The sequence below is a fragment of the Salmo salar genome, chromosome 26, assembly GCF_965601325.2.
Source record: "Salmo salar chromosome 26, fSalSal1, whole genome shotgun sequence".
Classification (NCBI taxonomy): domain Eukaryota; kingdom Metazoa; phylum Chordata; class Actinopteri; order Salmoniformes; family Salmonidae; genus Salmo; species Salmo salar.
The window spans coordinates 27,493,759-27,508,835 of record NC_138316.1 but is presented as its reverse complement, the minus strand read 5'-3'; the positions used below and the strand labels follow the sequence as shown (position 1 = coordinate 27,508,835).

Genomic DNA, 15,077 nt, shown 5'->3' with positions numbered 1-15,077 from the left:
ATTTAGAACAGTCAGTTAATGTCGTCTTGATGCTGCTATTGTAAAAGCCACATACATAGTAAGAGTTTTACTGTAGCAATGACTGATTACTGTTTCAATAAATGTGAGGTTGTCTTCTCTGGATTACCTTTACAGATAAGGCCTTCTCGATAAGGCCGAGTATTAAATATCAAACCGGTAGAGGGCAGTAGAAAAAAGGGCCATGGTTTGGAGCATCGACGAGTTGACGTGTTTTGACCAGCTGACCACGACAGCATTTTCACAGTGGCGCTAGCTAGCAATGTAAACAATCATTCTGCAACTCGCAGGCACCGGAGTCTGTGTATTGATGTGATTTGAATGTAACTGAAGGAGTGGGACGGATGTTTGATTTTTGTTGTTGTTTTATGTCACCCCCCCTTCCTGAATTTGAAATATTTTTGATTTCAATACCCTGTACAGTAGGTGGCGGCAATACACCAATAGGTGTAGTCTGTCAATACAACTTTGAAGAAGAAGAATCATTCTGCAAATTCGGCAGTATTTATACTTGAATGACGGTAAATATTTGTCTAAATATACACATTTCTGAGAAGTATAGAAGATGGGCTGAGTTAAAAATAAAAATGCTTGCTAGATAGCAGCAAGTCAGCTCAACATATCTCCTATGTAGTACTGTACTAGCTAGCTGCAACAGCCATTATTGTAGACGTCCCTGTTTCACTTCAGTCTGGTCAGATATAGGCATTGCTTTTGTAGCTAAATTTGAATGATATAGACCGTCTTCCTCTATATATGTTCTAGTGCACTTTGCAGCAGTGAAGGGGTCCACAGCAACTTTGATGCAACTGTGAACATCATCATCATGGCTTCGAGCTTCGCCCCACCGAAACTGGCTGATTTCATTCTCACTGAGAGGCTGGGCAGTGGCACCTATGCGACAGTTTACAAAGCCTACAGAAAGGTACTCCATTCGTTGCAGACCGAGTTAGCTAGCTACTAGCTAGCCTATAAGCACAACTACTTGCATAAACAACACAAGTAAACAGTAGCAACTTCCCTAATAGAAATGAGAGTTTTGAGACTGGCTCTGTAGCCTGACATCCAAACTGATGTCATGTCCCAGACTAGAGCATTGTTCAGTCTACTGGATCTGTGTGTGCAGGGGGACAACAGGGAGGTGGTGGCAGTGAAGGTGGTTGGGAAGAAGAGTCTTAACAAGGTGTCTATGGAGAACCTGCTGACTGAGATAGAGATCCTGAAAACTGTTCGCCACCCTCACATTGTTCAGCTGAAGGACTTCCAGGTTTACAATCAGTTTAATATTTAATCAGCCCATCCCCACTCATATAAGTACATTTCATATAGGCTATCCTGACTCCCACATTGCTTGCCAGACAAGAGAGCACAAACTGATCTGACTCAGCAGGCTACATTTCATATCCTTGTCTGAGTGAATTGAGTCTAATCCTGTTCTCTGCCATTGGTCAGTGGGACAGTGAGAACATCTATCTGATCCTGGAGTGGTGTTCTGGTGGGGACCTGTCCCGTTTCATCCACAGTAGGCGCCTGCTACCTGAGAGGGTGGCTCGGCTCTTCCTGCAGCAGATAGGTGAGTCACACCAGAGTCAGTGGTGCTTTAGGTATAAGTAACCTACATTATTTAGAGCACTATTTAATGATGTTGAGCAGTTCTCTCTCCCCACTCTCTCTTTCTCTATCTCTCTCTCCTACTATCTCGCTCTCTTTCTCTCTCTCCCACTGAAATCAATTAAATTCAGAAGACTTTATTGACGTGGCAAGTTATATTACTTACATTGTCAAAATATACATATAACACAAAATGGTGGGACCAACAGCAATAAGGCTCTCTCTCTCTCTTCTCTTGCTACATGTCTGAAAACAGCCTGCGCTCTTCAGTTTCTCCATAATCATAACATCTCCCATCTGGACCTGAAACCCCAGAACATTCTGCTCAATGGTTCTGTTCTTAAACTAGCAGGTACAGCACACTGGCAAGTGCCACAATCACACTTACATACAGTATTCCTTATGGTCACATTTCTATCTTTATGAATCTCTTGCATTTCATCACCATGGGACTGTGATATGAATCATAGCTGCGAAATCATAGCAGTGCCAATATGCAAGAGGTTATTGGTGTCACTGTCTGCGCTATTCAGTTGTGACATTTAAAATGATGGAATGCAACAGTTGCACCACTAAATTATGCATTAGAGGATTTTGTAATGCTGCTCCAAGTATTACCAGGTGTATCACAGTCTTGACTGAGACTAGTCTAGTGCACTTTGCACTAAAACATTTTTGCCCTATGCTGTTGTCAGATTTTGGCTTTGCGAGTTACATGTCTCCGTGGGATGAGCAGAGTGCTCTGAGGGGCTCTCCTCTCTACATGGCCCCTGAGATGGTGTGTCGACGGCAGTATGACTCCAGGGTCGACCTCTGGTCTGTGGGAGTCATCCTATATGGTAAGATTAAATAGAACACTCTATGCTCTCTTAAGCACAAACCAGACAATTCAGTGACATCAAACTACAACGTTACCGCTTTGAATGCCAAAGATGGTTTAAGTTTATATTGCTTTCTCACTTATTCTTATCATGTATTTGTTGTTCTTACTTCTGTATGTAGAGACACTATTTGGCCGGGCGCCATTTGCCTCCAGATCCTATGCTGAACTGGAGGAGAAGATCCGCAGTGACAAGCCCATCGAGGTAAGCTCTGTTACATCTATCTAAGGAAATGTGTGGTAGCAATGATTGTTCATTCTGTGACTGCTGTTAGAAGAATCATTCTTTCCCCTGTGAGTATATTTGCCACCACAGGGTGGCACACTTGCCCAATAAACCTTATCTCGCAGTGCTTTCTTATTGGAAGGGACACTCCTGTGCTGGAGTGGGTTCTACAGTCTCCTCCTCAATCCAGTGGTCAGGACAGAGTGTAATTAGTTGGAAGATAGATATAATTTATTCGACAGTTTTAAAAATATAATTCCAGCCACAAGTGGATACTGCATTTAAAATCATCAAGGATAACACAAAGTACGTGTTACAACTTATAAAAACATGGTGGTTCTCTGGTTGTGTTGTGTGTCTCAGCTGCCTGCAGGGGCCAGAGTGTCCAGGAACTGCAGGGACTTACTGCTGCGGCTGCTGGACAGGGACCCTGACACCCGCCTCACCTTCACTCAGTTCTTCTCCCACCCCTGGGTGGACCTCGAGCACATGCCCAACGCAGAGAGCCTGGGGAAAGCGGTGTGTGTGTGTTCGGGTGCATGCGGGTGTGTGAAAGAGAGCTAGATGTGTTGGTGTGACGCGCTGTCTGTCTCCTATTGCAGAAGGATCTGGTCCTGAAAGCTGTTCAGAAGGACCAGGAGGGGGATAGATCAGCTGCTCTGTCTCTGTACTGCAGCGCACTGGAGCACTTTGTCCCTGCCATTCACTGTAAGAGCAGCATGCACAGCCCCGTCCTGCCACAATCACAACTTCTCTCAGGTCTCTCATCTATATAATGTCTAATTCCGTACCACAGTCCAACATCAACTGAAACGTGATACAAGCTCACAGAACTGGAGATGACATAATCAGAACACTATTGGTAACTGTCTAAGAAATGTATCTTCTCTCCCCTTTCCAGATGAGACAGACAGACTGCGTAAAGATGCCCTTAGGCAAAAGGTACAGAGTACATAAGTATATTTGGTCTATTGTATTTTCATACCCCAAAGGCTAGACCGAAATTATTTGAATAACATATGGCATGGATGAAAAACACATGCTATGGATGACATCATAGAATGAAGTGAATGACAGCAATATAAACCCCTCCTGCAGGTTAGTCAGTACGTGTCCAGGGCAGAGGAGCTGAAAGCTCTGGTGTCTGCAGACAACAGCCTCTGCTTTGAGCAGTTCAAGTCCACCAGAGACATCCTGAGAGGTAATACAGCTAACTTTGCCCGCTGTACATCATAAATACCATATTTCATGACCCTTATATAGAGGACCTAATTTAAACCCTACTTTATTTGAAGGGAACCTTCTTAAGGACTTGATAACACATTCATAAGACTCAGAAGGAGCACATTATCAAGTGTAACTGGGTATTGAAAAGTACCTAAAGGCGGTGTTCTGAGAAGGCCTCAAGTCCAACCCTTTCTCTCTCTCTCTCTCTGTCCCCCTCTCTCTCTCTCTCTCTCTCTGTCCCCTTCTCAGAGATGTCCCGGGACCAACCACGGGTGCTGGCTGCTCTGGAGCTGGCATCTACAGCCATCGCCATGGTAAGCTGAGGGGACTGGGTACCATGAGCAGGGCATGATGATGGAGCTCTGGGGAGACTACCAGAGAGGAGTGAGAGAGCTGGGAGGGTGGTAGTGGCTTGTAGATGCTGTCTACAGCAGGATGGATTGAAGGCTACCGCTACAGTGAAGGCTGTAGTTATGGGATCTGGGGGCTTTCTTGAGAGTGGACTACTATACCATAGTGGGACGTCTTTCCTTTTCATAACACACTTGTATTCCATTCCAGGAGGAGAATGGGATAGAGGACCATGATACACTGGCTCTGTACCAGCAGAGTCTGGGAGAACTACTGCTAGCCCTGGCAGGTAAGGTCTGCTCACTGAAAATCCCACATAGACTATATTAGTCCTTTAGATGGGGAAAACCATGAGTCAGTCATCTATGCCACATACAGCGTCTGCTGCATGGACTCTAATAAACACAGGTGTGATTTTACAACCCTGCGGGGAGTCCGGGAGTAACACAGTAATTCAATCTCCAGAATTAAGAGGCTATTACATCAGAGACCGCAGCAGAGCCTGCCCTGAGTGTCTGCTGTGTCTCCAGCCCTCAGCTTTGGCTGGCTGTTATTGTTATTAAAGAGACGGTGGCAGTGGTGGCCCATAATGGTCTCCTCTCCTCGGCGCTCTGGCTGCCTCTGCTCTGGCTCAGTGTCTGTATGTGGACTAGACTCCTCTAGGCTGTGGCCTGGTCTCTATTAGCCCTGACTCTACATGACCTCATCTGGGAGATGGTCCTAATGGCGGAGGGAGGCGAGGCAGGCAGGCGGCATGGGGATGATGATGGTGGAGCTGGAGCCAGATGTGGCTTTGAGCTGTGGATGAGACCTGGTGCCAGCGCCCTGTGTGGTATAGAGCCGCTCGCTGCCATCTGGTTCCCATTGAGAGCCCAACAGTTAATTTCTCAATGTTATTACACACTGGAAACAAATAAAAACTATTATCTGTCTTAATAGAGAAGAGACGGCTTGAGTCGTTAAATCATCATGATGGATCAGAGGGAACGGGACCGTGGCACGTCAGCGAGACCAGGGGGATTGTGGGAGAAAACATTGTCCCTTTTGTCTCGCTATAGCCTTTGGTTGATTACGTTCCCTTCCCAGAATGCCTTGCTGCTGGAGAACTGGTCCCCTCCTCCTCAGGCAGGCTAATTGAAGAAAGGCTGCTTCAGTTTCAAGGGTTCCCCCTGAGCCTCAGTGGGCTATCACAACCAAACTGGCTCGGTAAATTACCCTCTCTTGTGCAAACATGGTGATAAGGAGAGCAGTGATCCATCTCTTTATATTCTCTCCACCCTCCCTCCTTCCTTCTCTTTCTCCCTCTCCTCCCCCTCTGTCTGTCTTCCAGCTGAAGCCCAGGGGCGCCGGAGAGAGTTGCTCCACGGTGAGGTGAGTTACTGGCGGTGAGGTGGGTGAGAAGGTTGAGGTGAGAATTTGAGGTGAGTTACTGGGGGTGAGGTGGATGAGAGGATTTAGGTGAGAATGTGAGGTGAGGAGGCACCTGGTTCAGTGCTCACCGTAACAGCACATAGAGCACCTGAAGACATACACTCACACACAGGTCTCTGAGACCAAACAAGCACAGCTATATCTGGGACACACCAAGGAGCATTCTCTGGTAGTCACGTGAGTGTTTCCCTGAATAAAAGCTACGAACGTAATAGATGAGTGACACTGCAGTTTGGTGTACATATATCACCCATATACCAGCTAATTCCTGGGCTACAACACCTCCTTTGCCAATTGGCCTGGACCCTTTATTGTCGACACGGAGCCCCGCCGATCTATCACGACTGGACTGTCGACGCGATCGCCCGATGTGGTCTCAACCGGCTATTCTGTTACATGTCGCCGAAGAACCATCTACTAGCCCCGGCCCGCTAGCTTTTCTGAACGCTACGCTGTGTCCCCTACTCGCCTAGTATAGTAGTGACTACCGAACTGCACCCTGACTCACCTATTGCTGCTCTTTTGACCCTATGATCACTCGGCTACACAGCTGATGCCTGCTGGACTGTTTCAATAACACGGTACCTCATTTTGTTTACCTGTCGGCCCCAGCCTCGAACTCAGGTCCTGTATGTACCTAACAGACCCGCTCTGCCCATTCATCGCCATTTACCCGTTGTTGTCTTAGCTCTCTTGATCAACACCTGTGATTGCTTTATGCCTCTCTCTAATGTCAATATGCCTTGTCTACTGCTGCCTTGGCTAGTTCTTACTGTTTTTCTTTCACTGTAGAGCCCTCAGTCCCACTCAAAATGCCTTAGATAACTCCTTTGTCCCAACCCATGCACATGCAGAGACCTCACCTGGCTTAACTGGTGCCTCCAGAGACGAAACCTCTCTCATCGTCACTCAACGCCAAGGTTTACCTCCACTGTACTCACATCCTACCATACCCATGTCTGTACATTATGCCTTGAATCTATTCTACCACGCCCAGAAATCTGCTCCTTTTATTATCTGTCCCCAACGTACTAGACGACCAGTTCTTATAGCCTTTATCGGTACCCTTATCCTATTCCTCCTCTGTTCCTCTGGTCATGTAGAGGTTAACCCAGGCCCTGTAGCCCCCAGTTCCACCCCTATTCCCCAGGCGCTATCATTTGTTGACTTCTGTAACCGTAAAAGCCTTGGTTTCATGCATGTTAACATCAGAAGCCTCCTCCCTAACTTTGTTTTTTTCACTGCTTTAGCACACTCCGCCAACCCTGATGTCCTAGCCGTGTCTGAATCCTGGCTTAGGAAGGCCACCAAAATTATGACATTTCCATCCCCAACTATAACATTTTCCGCCAAGATAAAACTGCCAAAAGGGGTGGAGTTAGCCTGCAGAGTTATGTCATGCTATCCAGGTCTGTGGCCAATCAGTTCGAGCTTCTACTTTAAAAAATCCACCTTTCCAGAAATAAGTCTCTCACTTTTACCGCTTGTATAGACCCCCCTCATCCCCCAGCTGTGCCCTGGACACCATATGTGAATGAATTGCCCCCCATTTATCTTCAGAGTTTGTACTGTTAGGTGACCTAAACTGGGATATGCTTAACACCCCGGCCGTCCTACAATCTATGCTAGATGCCCTCAATCTCACACAAATTATTATGGAACCTACGAGGTACAACCCTAAATCCATAAACACGGGCACCCTCATAGATATCATCCTGACCAACCTGCCCTCTAAATACACCTCTGCTGTCTTCAACCAGGTTCTCAGTGATCACTGCCTCATTGCCTGCGTCCATAATGGGTCTGCGGTCAAACGACCACCCCTCATCATTGTCAAACGCTCCCTAAAACACTTCAGCGAGCAGGCCTTTCTAATTCGCCTGGCCCGGGTATCCTGGAATGATATTGACCTCATCCCGTCAGTAGAGGATGCCTGGTTATTCTTTAAAAGTGCTTTCCTCAACATCTTAAATAAGCATGCCCCATTCAATAAATGTAGAACTAAGAATAGATATAGCCCTTGGTTCACTCCAGACCTGACTGCCCTCGACCAGCACAAAACATCCTGTGGTGTACTCCATTAGCATTGAATAGCCCCCGCGATATGCAACCTTTCAGGGAAGTTAGGAACCAATATACACAGGCAGTTAGGAAAGCAAAGGCTAGCTTTTTCAAACAGAAATTTGCATCCTGTAGCACAAACTCCAAAAAGTTCTGCGACACTGTAAAGTCAATGGAGAATAAGAGCACCTCCTCCCTGCTGCCCACTGCACTGAGGCTAGGAAACACTATCACCACCGATAAATCTGCGATAATCAAGAATTTCAATAAGCATTTTTCTTCGGCTGGCCATGCCTTCCACCTGGCCACCCCTACCCTGGTCAACAGCTCTGCATCCCCCCACAGCAACTTGCCCAAGCCTCCCCCATTTCCCCTTCACCCAAATCCAGATAGCTGATGTTCTGAAAGAGCTGCAAAATCTGGACCCCTACAAATCACCTGGGCTAGACAATCTGGACCCTCTCTTTCTAAAATTATCCGCCGCAGTTGTTGCAACCCCTATTACTAGCCTGTTCAACCTCTCTTTCGTATCGTCTGAGATCCCCAAAGATTGGAAAGCTGCCGCGGTCATCCCCCTCTTCAAAGGGGGAGACACTCTAGACCCAAACTGTTACAGACCTATAAGGGGCGGCAGGTAGCCTAGTGGTTAGAGCATTGGACTAGTAACCGAAAGGTTGCAAGAACGAATCCCGAGCTGACAAGGTAAAAATCTGTTGTTCTGCCCCTGAACAAGGCAGTTAACCCACTGTTCCTAGGCCGTCATTGAAAATAAGAATTTGTTCTTAACTGACTTGCCTAGTTAAATAAAGGTAAAATAAAAATTATCTATCCTACCCTGCCTTTCTAAAGTCTTCGAAAGCCAAGTTAACAAACAGATCACTGAACATTTCGAATCCCACCATACCTTGTCCACTATGCAATCTGGTTTCCGAGCTGGTCAAGGGTGCACCTCAGCCACGCTCAAGGTCCTAAACTATATCATAAACGCCATCGGTTACTGTGCAGCCGCCTTCATCGACCTAGCCAAGGCTTTCGACTCTGTCAATCACCATATTCTTATCGGCAGACTCAACCGCCTTGGTTTCTCAAATGACTGCCTCGCCAGGTTCACCAACTACTTCTCAGATAGAGCAGTGTGTCAAATCGGAGGGCCTGTTGTCCGGACATCTGGCAGTCTCCATGGGGGTGCCACAGGGTTCAATTCTCGGCTGACTCTTTTCTCTGTATACATCAATGATGTCGCTCTTGCTGCGGGTGATTCTCTGATCCACCTCTACGCAGATGACACCATTCTGTATACTTCTTGCCCTTCTTTGAACACTGTGTTAACCTCTCTGGGCTAGGTGGGACGAAATCGTCCCACCTACGCAACAGCCAGTGTAATCCCGTGGCGCGATATTCAAATACCTTAGAAATGCTATTACTTCAATTTCTCAAACATATGACTATTTTACACCATTTTAAAGACAAGACTCTCGTTAATCTAACCACACTGTCCGATTTCAAAAAGGCTTTACAACGAAAGCAAAACATTAGATTATGTCAGCAAAGTACCCAGCCAGAAATAATCAGACACCCATTTTTCAAGCTAGCATATAATGTCACATAAACCCAAACCACAGCTAAATGCAGCACTAACCTTTGATGATCTTCATCAGATGACAATCCTAGGACATTATGTTATACAATACATGCATGTTTTGTTCAATCAAGTTCATATTTATATCAAAAACCAGCTTTTTACATTAGCATGTGACGTTCAGAACTAGCATACCCCCCGCAAACTTCCGGTGAATTTACTAAATTACTCACGATAAACGTTCACAAAAAACATAACAATTATTTTAAGAATTATAGATACAGAACTCCTTTATGCACTCGCTATGTCCGATTTTAAAATAGCTTTTCGGTGAAAGCACATTTTGCAATATTCTGAGTAGATAGCCCGGCATCACAGGGCTAGCTATTTAGACACCCACCAAGTTTAGCCCTCACCAAAGTCAGATTTACTATAAGAAAAATGTTATTACCTTTGCTGTTCTTCGTCAGAATGCACTCCCAGGACTTCTACTTAAATAACAAATGTTGGTTTGGTTCAAAATAATCCATAGTTATGTTCAAATATCCTGTTTTGTTCGTGCGTTCAAGACACTATCCGAAGGGTAAATAAGGGTGACGTCCCCGACGCGTTTCGTGACAAAAAAATTCTAAATATTCCATTACCGTACTTCGAAGCATGTCAACCGCTGTTTAAAATAAATTTTTATGCTATTTTTCTCAGAAAAAAGCGATAATATTCCGACCGGGAAACCGTGTTTTAGTTCAAAGACAGAGAAAATAAAAACATGGGGTCGCCTCGTGCACGCGCCTCAGTCTCATTGTCCTCTGATAGACCACTTACCAAAGGCGCTAATGTTTTTCAGCCAGGGGCTGCCTCGACATCATTCAGCTTTTTCCCGGGTTCTGAGAGCCTATGGGAGCCGTAGGAAGTGTCACGTTACAGCAAAGATCCTAAGTTTTCAATAAAGAGAGTCAAGAACCCCAAGGAATGGTCAGAGAGGGCACTTCCTGTACAGAATCTTCTCAGGTTTTTGCCTGCCATTTGAGTTCTGTTATACTCACAGACACCATTCAAACAGTTTTAGAAACTTTAGGGTGTTTTCTATCCAAAGCCAATAATTATATGCATATTCTAGTTTCTGGGCAGTAGTAATAACCAGATTAAATCGGGTACGTTTTTTATCCGGCCGTGTAAATACTGCCCCCTAGCCCTAACAGGTTTTAACAAAACTCCAGACGAGCTTCAATGCCATACAACACTCCTTCCGTGGCCTCCAACTGCTCTTAAATGCAAGTAAAACTAAATGCATGCTCATCTAGCATCACTACTCTGGACGGTTCTGACTTAGAATATGTGGACAACTACAAATACTTAGGTGTCTGTTTAGACTATAAACTCTCCTTCTAGACTCACATTAAGCATCTCAATCCAAAATTAAATCTAGAATCAGCTTCCTATTTCGCAACAAAGCATCCTTCACTCATGCTGCCAAACATAACCTCGTAAAACTGACTATCCTACTGATCCTTGACTTCGGCGATGTCATTTACAAAATAGCCTCCAACACTCTACTCAGCAAATTGGATGTGGTCTATCACAGTGCCACCAATGCCCCATATACTACCCACCACTGCGACCTGTATGCTCTCGTTGGCTGGCCCTCGCTTCATATTCATCGCCAAACCCACTGGCTCCAGGTCATCTATAAGTCTTTGCTAGGTAAAGCCCCACCGTATCTCAGCTCACTGGTCACCATAGCAGCACCCACCCATAGCACGCGCTCCAGCAGGTATATTTCACTGGTCATCCCCTAAGCCAACTCCTCCTTTGGCCACCTTTCCTTCCAGTTCTCTGCTGCCAATGACTGGAGCAAATTGCAAAAATCTCTGAAGCTGGAGAGCTATATCTCCCTCATTAAGCATCAGCTGTCAGAGCAGCTTACAGATCATTGCACCTGTACATGGCACATCTGTAAATAGCCCACCCAACTACCTCATCCCCATACTGTTATTTATTTTTGCTCCTTTGCACCCCAGTATCTCTACTTGCACATTCATCTTCTGCACATCTATCACTCCAGTGTTTAATTGCTAAATTGTAATTATTTCGCCACTATGGCCTATTTATTGCCTTACCTCCCTAATCTTACTACATTTGCGCACACTGTAAATTAACTTTTCTATTGTGTTATTGACTGTACGTTTGTTTATTCCATGTGTTACTCTGTGTTGTTGTTTGTGTCGCACTGCTTTGCTTTATCTTGGCCAGGTCGCAGTTGTAAATGAGAACTTGTTCTCAACTGGCCTACCTGGTTAAATAAAGGTGAAGATAAAAAAATCTATAAAAATATCAGTCATATGACACCATAATGGTATCCACTGCACTAGCAATGGTCAGGTGAAATAGCTAAGCCTCGACCTTGACATTTAGTTGGAGAGGTATACTCTTACAACAGTCAATTAGTTTGACTGTATTAATATTCAGTGGTAAAGGAAAGTTATTCTTTTGTGTTTTGAGCATTTGTTTTGCAAGCAACCAGGTCAACAACACACAACAATGTTTCAACAACAAACCCCAGAGGGAGAGAGATTTAAAGCTGGGCTCATAGACCTCCCTATTTGAAGTTTTATGGGCGCTTGGCTTAAGTAAATTCAGATGCGGCTTTAATAATCGAACGCTGGGGCGGACTGCAGATCGAAAGCATGTGTGTGAGAACACAAAGAGCCCCGACTGCAGCTAGGAATGGTCTCCATGTGTGTTGGTTCATCTCTTGAACACAGTTCAGCCTTTCTTAACTCAGGGCTGTAATTCCCAGTTCAATATGCCTGGGCTTATCATATAAGAACACCAGCCTTGATCTAGTTGGAAGGTTAATACATTTATATTACAGCTGTAATCTTACTTTGGGTGTGATTTGATAGTATTACAGCCTTGGTGCTGGTTATTTTCCACAACAGATCTGTCTTTTAAAGGGTCATTATAGGAAGCCATCCACCTTGGTCTACCCTCATCATCACCAGACATTATAGATAGGAGAATGTGGATGACTTTGGATGGATTACATACTAAACACCACCTCTCACTTTGCAGATCAGGAGCCTAATGACCAGAGCTGAATACCTCAAAGAACAGATCAAGGTAGGAATAGCGATGACTTGACTTTAGATATTAGTAGATATAAAAATCCCAAGCAAACATTTTGGCCCATGATTTTGAGTCGTATCATCTTTTTGTGTCTTTCAGATGCTGGAGACCCAGAAAGACGTGTCAATAGATAGAGAGCCTCTATCAGAATCTGTGAGAAGTTGTGAGTATTCCTGTGAGGGTAGCGTGGTATTCACATTTCCCATTAGATATTGTGTACGTGCTGGTGTAGGGGTGTGTGTCACAGAACGTCCCAGCAGAGGGCCTTGCAGCTAAGCAGACTGGTCATTTACTTAACCAGGGGTTAAGTGAGAAGCTGTAATGACATTTCCCTTCAGTTGAGGTTTTTCCACTAGTAAAATACAAGCTGTTGTCTTACCATGCTGGCCTCCCCGTAGGAGCATCTGGATCTTTGATTTCAGCTCAGTCCTGCACAGCGCTGGGCTGCTCTGCCCTCTGACCTATCAAACCCACCTTGTGAAAGTGAGACTTGGTTATAACCAAGGAGAATACACCCCCCCCCCCCCCAGTCACAACACACACACACACGCACAACACACACACTAGCTGCGAGGGAGGGAGTTAGTTGATATATAGTAGAGCCAGACAATATCCTGTTTCGGGTTAGAAATTCCAGAGGAATTATGTGCGAAGGGGGTTCAATGAATTTGGAACAGATTCAGGTTTCATAAACATGGCTTGTTACGTTGCTGTTATTTTAACACATTGCGGCCACAGTCAGCCATGTCATGTTGGCAGCTCTCCAGCTGGAGGGGTCACAGCAACGCCCAAGACTGTCTGGCTGGTGACCTTAAACTACTACTACGCTAACTACAAACAAAGCAGTAAAGTCTAGGCCTAATGCTCTCAATCTGTATCCTAAATGCCACCCTATTCCATACATAGTTCAGCCCGGTCAAAAGTAGTGAGCTATGTGGGAGTAGGGTGCCATTTGGTACACAGCCTCAGTCTCTGAGCTTGTCCCATAATACAGGACAGTAATACAGCCATTATACCTTTTTATTGCCATGTGTATTGAATATATTGGAAATCTTAATTACTCAACAGAAATCTACTCACAGATCAGTACTGAGGTAAGCCATGTCTATATGATGATAATGCAGTCTCTAACACATCTGTCGATGCTCACCTCCTCAGCATGCTGTGTGCAGTGAGCCAGCCTGGCAGTAGGAACCAGAGAGAGGGTCCATCGTGCCTGCGGAGCCCCAGACCCCCTGCACCTCTACGGGTCAGGCTAAGGAATTCCTCAGGCCTCTGAGTCCATGGCCTCGGTAGTCTTGCGTCACCATACTCGTAAGTCTCAATCATCGCACGGCTGTTGTTTCCCAACAAACGTGAGAAAGCCTGGAAATGGAGGCTGTGGCGTCAGAGACAATCTACCCTGTTATTACTCTGCCTGGACTTCAACTAGCAGCTTGTCAGCTTTGCATCCCCCTCACCAACACAACACAGAAGACTGTCACAGTCTCCAGTCACTGCTCAGCCTCAAAGCCCTCCTGCCTAACCATTCAAATGGAAAGGCTGGAAAGGCTGCTAATACTGTACTGTCATGATGAACTGGTGCTGTATCATGTTGTTGTGTTATGTTGCAGGATGAATAAGGGTAATAATGAGCCTCAAATGCTTGTAGTTGCAAAAGAGATGGCGACTCAGAATGACTACCCAGCATAGCAAGTTTGTCGTCTGTAACTGAAGGGAGTTATCGAAATGAATGAATATTTGGGAAAGCCCTTCTGTCGCCACACACACACACACACACACAAAATCCCTTTTCTGTGGCCTGACCACAGCCTCACCACGCTCCCTCTGCTGATGGAGCAGCCTCTACCACTATGAGAGGAAAACTGGAGAGGTGCGGCTGCTGCCTTATTTACTCTGTAGACTTTCATTTACTTTTGGGTTGGCACCGGTCAGGATGAAGGCATACAGTAGCAACTGTGAAGTCAAGGCGTGCGTCACAACTCAGCCTGCTTAAGTAGCCTGCCAAAAGGTTGGACATTTGGTGACAGGTTAACCGTTATTGCTGTTGTGGGTCTTTTCTGTTTGTTTTCAGTGAGCCAGGTTGTGTGCATGAATCTACTTTCAAGGGAACTTTAGTATTTGTGAATATGCTGTATCATAGCCTCCTATCTGCTGTTTAATCAGGAAATGGAATGGTGTAACTGAAAAGGAAGAAATGTGTGTCGAATTGAGAACTGACAATTGTGTATTGTTTTTGTTGAAACATTTTGTATGGGTATGATTTTATAAATTATTTATTACCGTAAAAGGCTGATTCAATTGAATTAAAATGGCTATGTAATGTGTTGTCATGGCCTGTATTCATTGTGTTTTGAGATAAAGCCCAAGATTTAGTAAATTAAAATAGAGTGCCTTTGGAAAGTATTCAGACCCCTTGACTTTTTCCACATTTTGTTACCTTACAGCCTTATTCTAAAATTGATTAAATAAATTAACATCCTCAGCAATCTACACACAATACCCCATAATGACAAAGCGAAAACGGGTTTTTAGGAATTTTTGCACTCATTAACAAAAAAAACAGA

At 45.0% G+C, this 15,077-nt stretch overlaps 1 protein-coding gene across 3 annotated transcripts; it reads left to right on the top strand.

Moving 5' to 3' along the window:
• Positions 1-219: 219 nt before the first annotated feature.
• Positions 220-14,838, top strand: LOC106587558 (serine/threonine-protein kinase ULK3). 3 transcript variants are annotated; one of them, XM_045708595.2, is made up of 17 exons: positions 223-539; positions 784-943; positions 1,145-1,285; positions 1,471-1,591; positions 1,886-1,981; positions 2,325-2,468; positions 2,632-2,714; positions 3,099-3,254; positions 3,338-3,443; positions 3,637-3,677; positions 3,834-3,936; positions 4,212-4,276; positions 4,524-4,602; positions 5,644-5,684; positions 12,457-12,504; positions 12,610-12,673; positions 13,669-14,838. In XM_045708595.2, the coding sequence occupies exons 2-17, from the start codon at positions 845-847 to the stop codon at positions 13,683-13,685; spliced, it is 1,404 nt and encodes a 467-aa protein (XP_045564551.1). In that variant the 5' UTR covers positions 223-539; positions 784-844; the 3' UTR covers positions 13,686-14,838. The 3 variants fall into 3 exon arrangements, with proteins under 3 accessions (XP_014031538.1, XP_045564551.1, XP_014031536.1); XM_014176063.3 differs by lacking the exon at positions 3,099-3,254 and having other exon boundaries at positions 220-539; XM_014176061.3 differs by lacking the exon at positions 1,145-1,285.
• The last annotated feature ends 239 nt before the right edge of the window (positions 14,839-15,077 follow it).

What these genes read in the sequence shown, in the direction of transcription:
- LOC106587558 (XM_045708595.2), top strand. Translation starts at nt 845, where the DNA reads ATGGCTTCGAGCTTCGCCCCACCGAAACTGGCTGATTTCATTCTCACT. An exon ending in CAGAGAGCCTGGGGAAAGCG is followed by an intron (nt 3,255 to 3,337) that starts GTGTGTGTGTGT and finishes CTCCTATTGCAG; the next exon opens with AAGGATCTGGTCCTGAAAGC. An exon ending in GAGAGTTGCTCCACGGTGAG is followed by an intron (nt 5,685 to 12,456) that starts GTGAGTTACTGG and finishes CTCACTTTGCAG; the next exon opens with ATCAGGAGCCTAATGACCAG.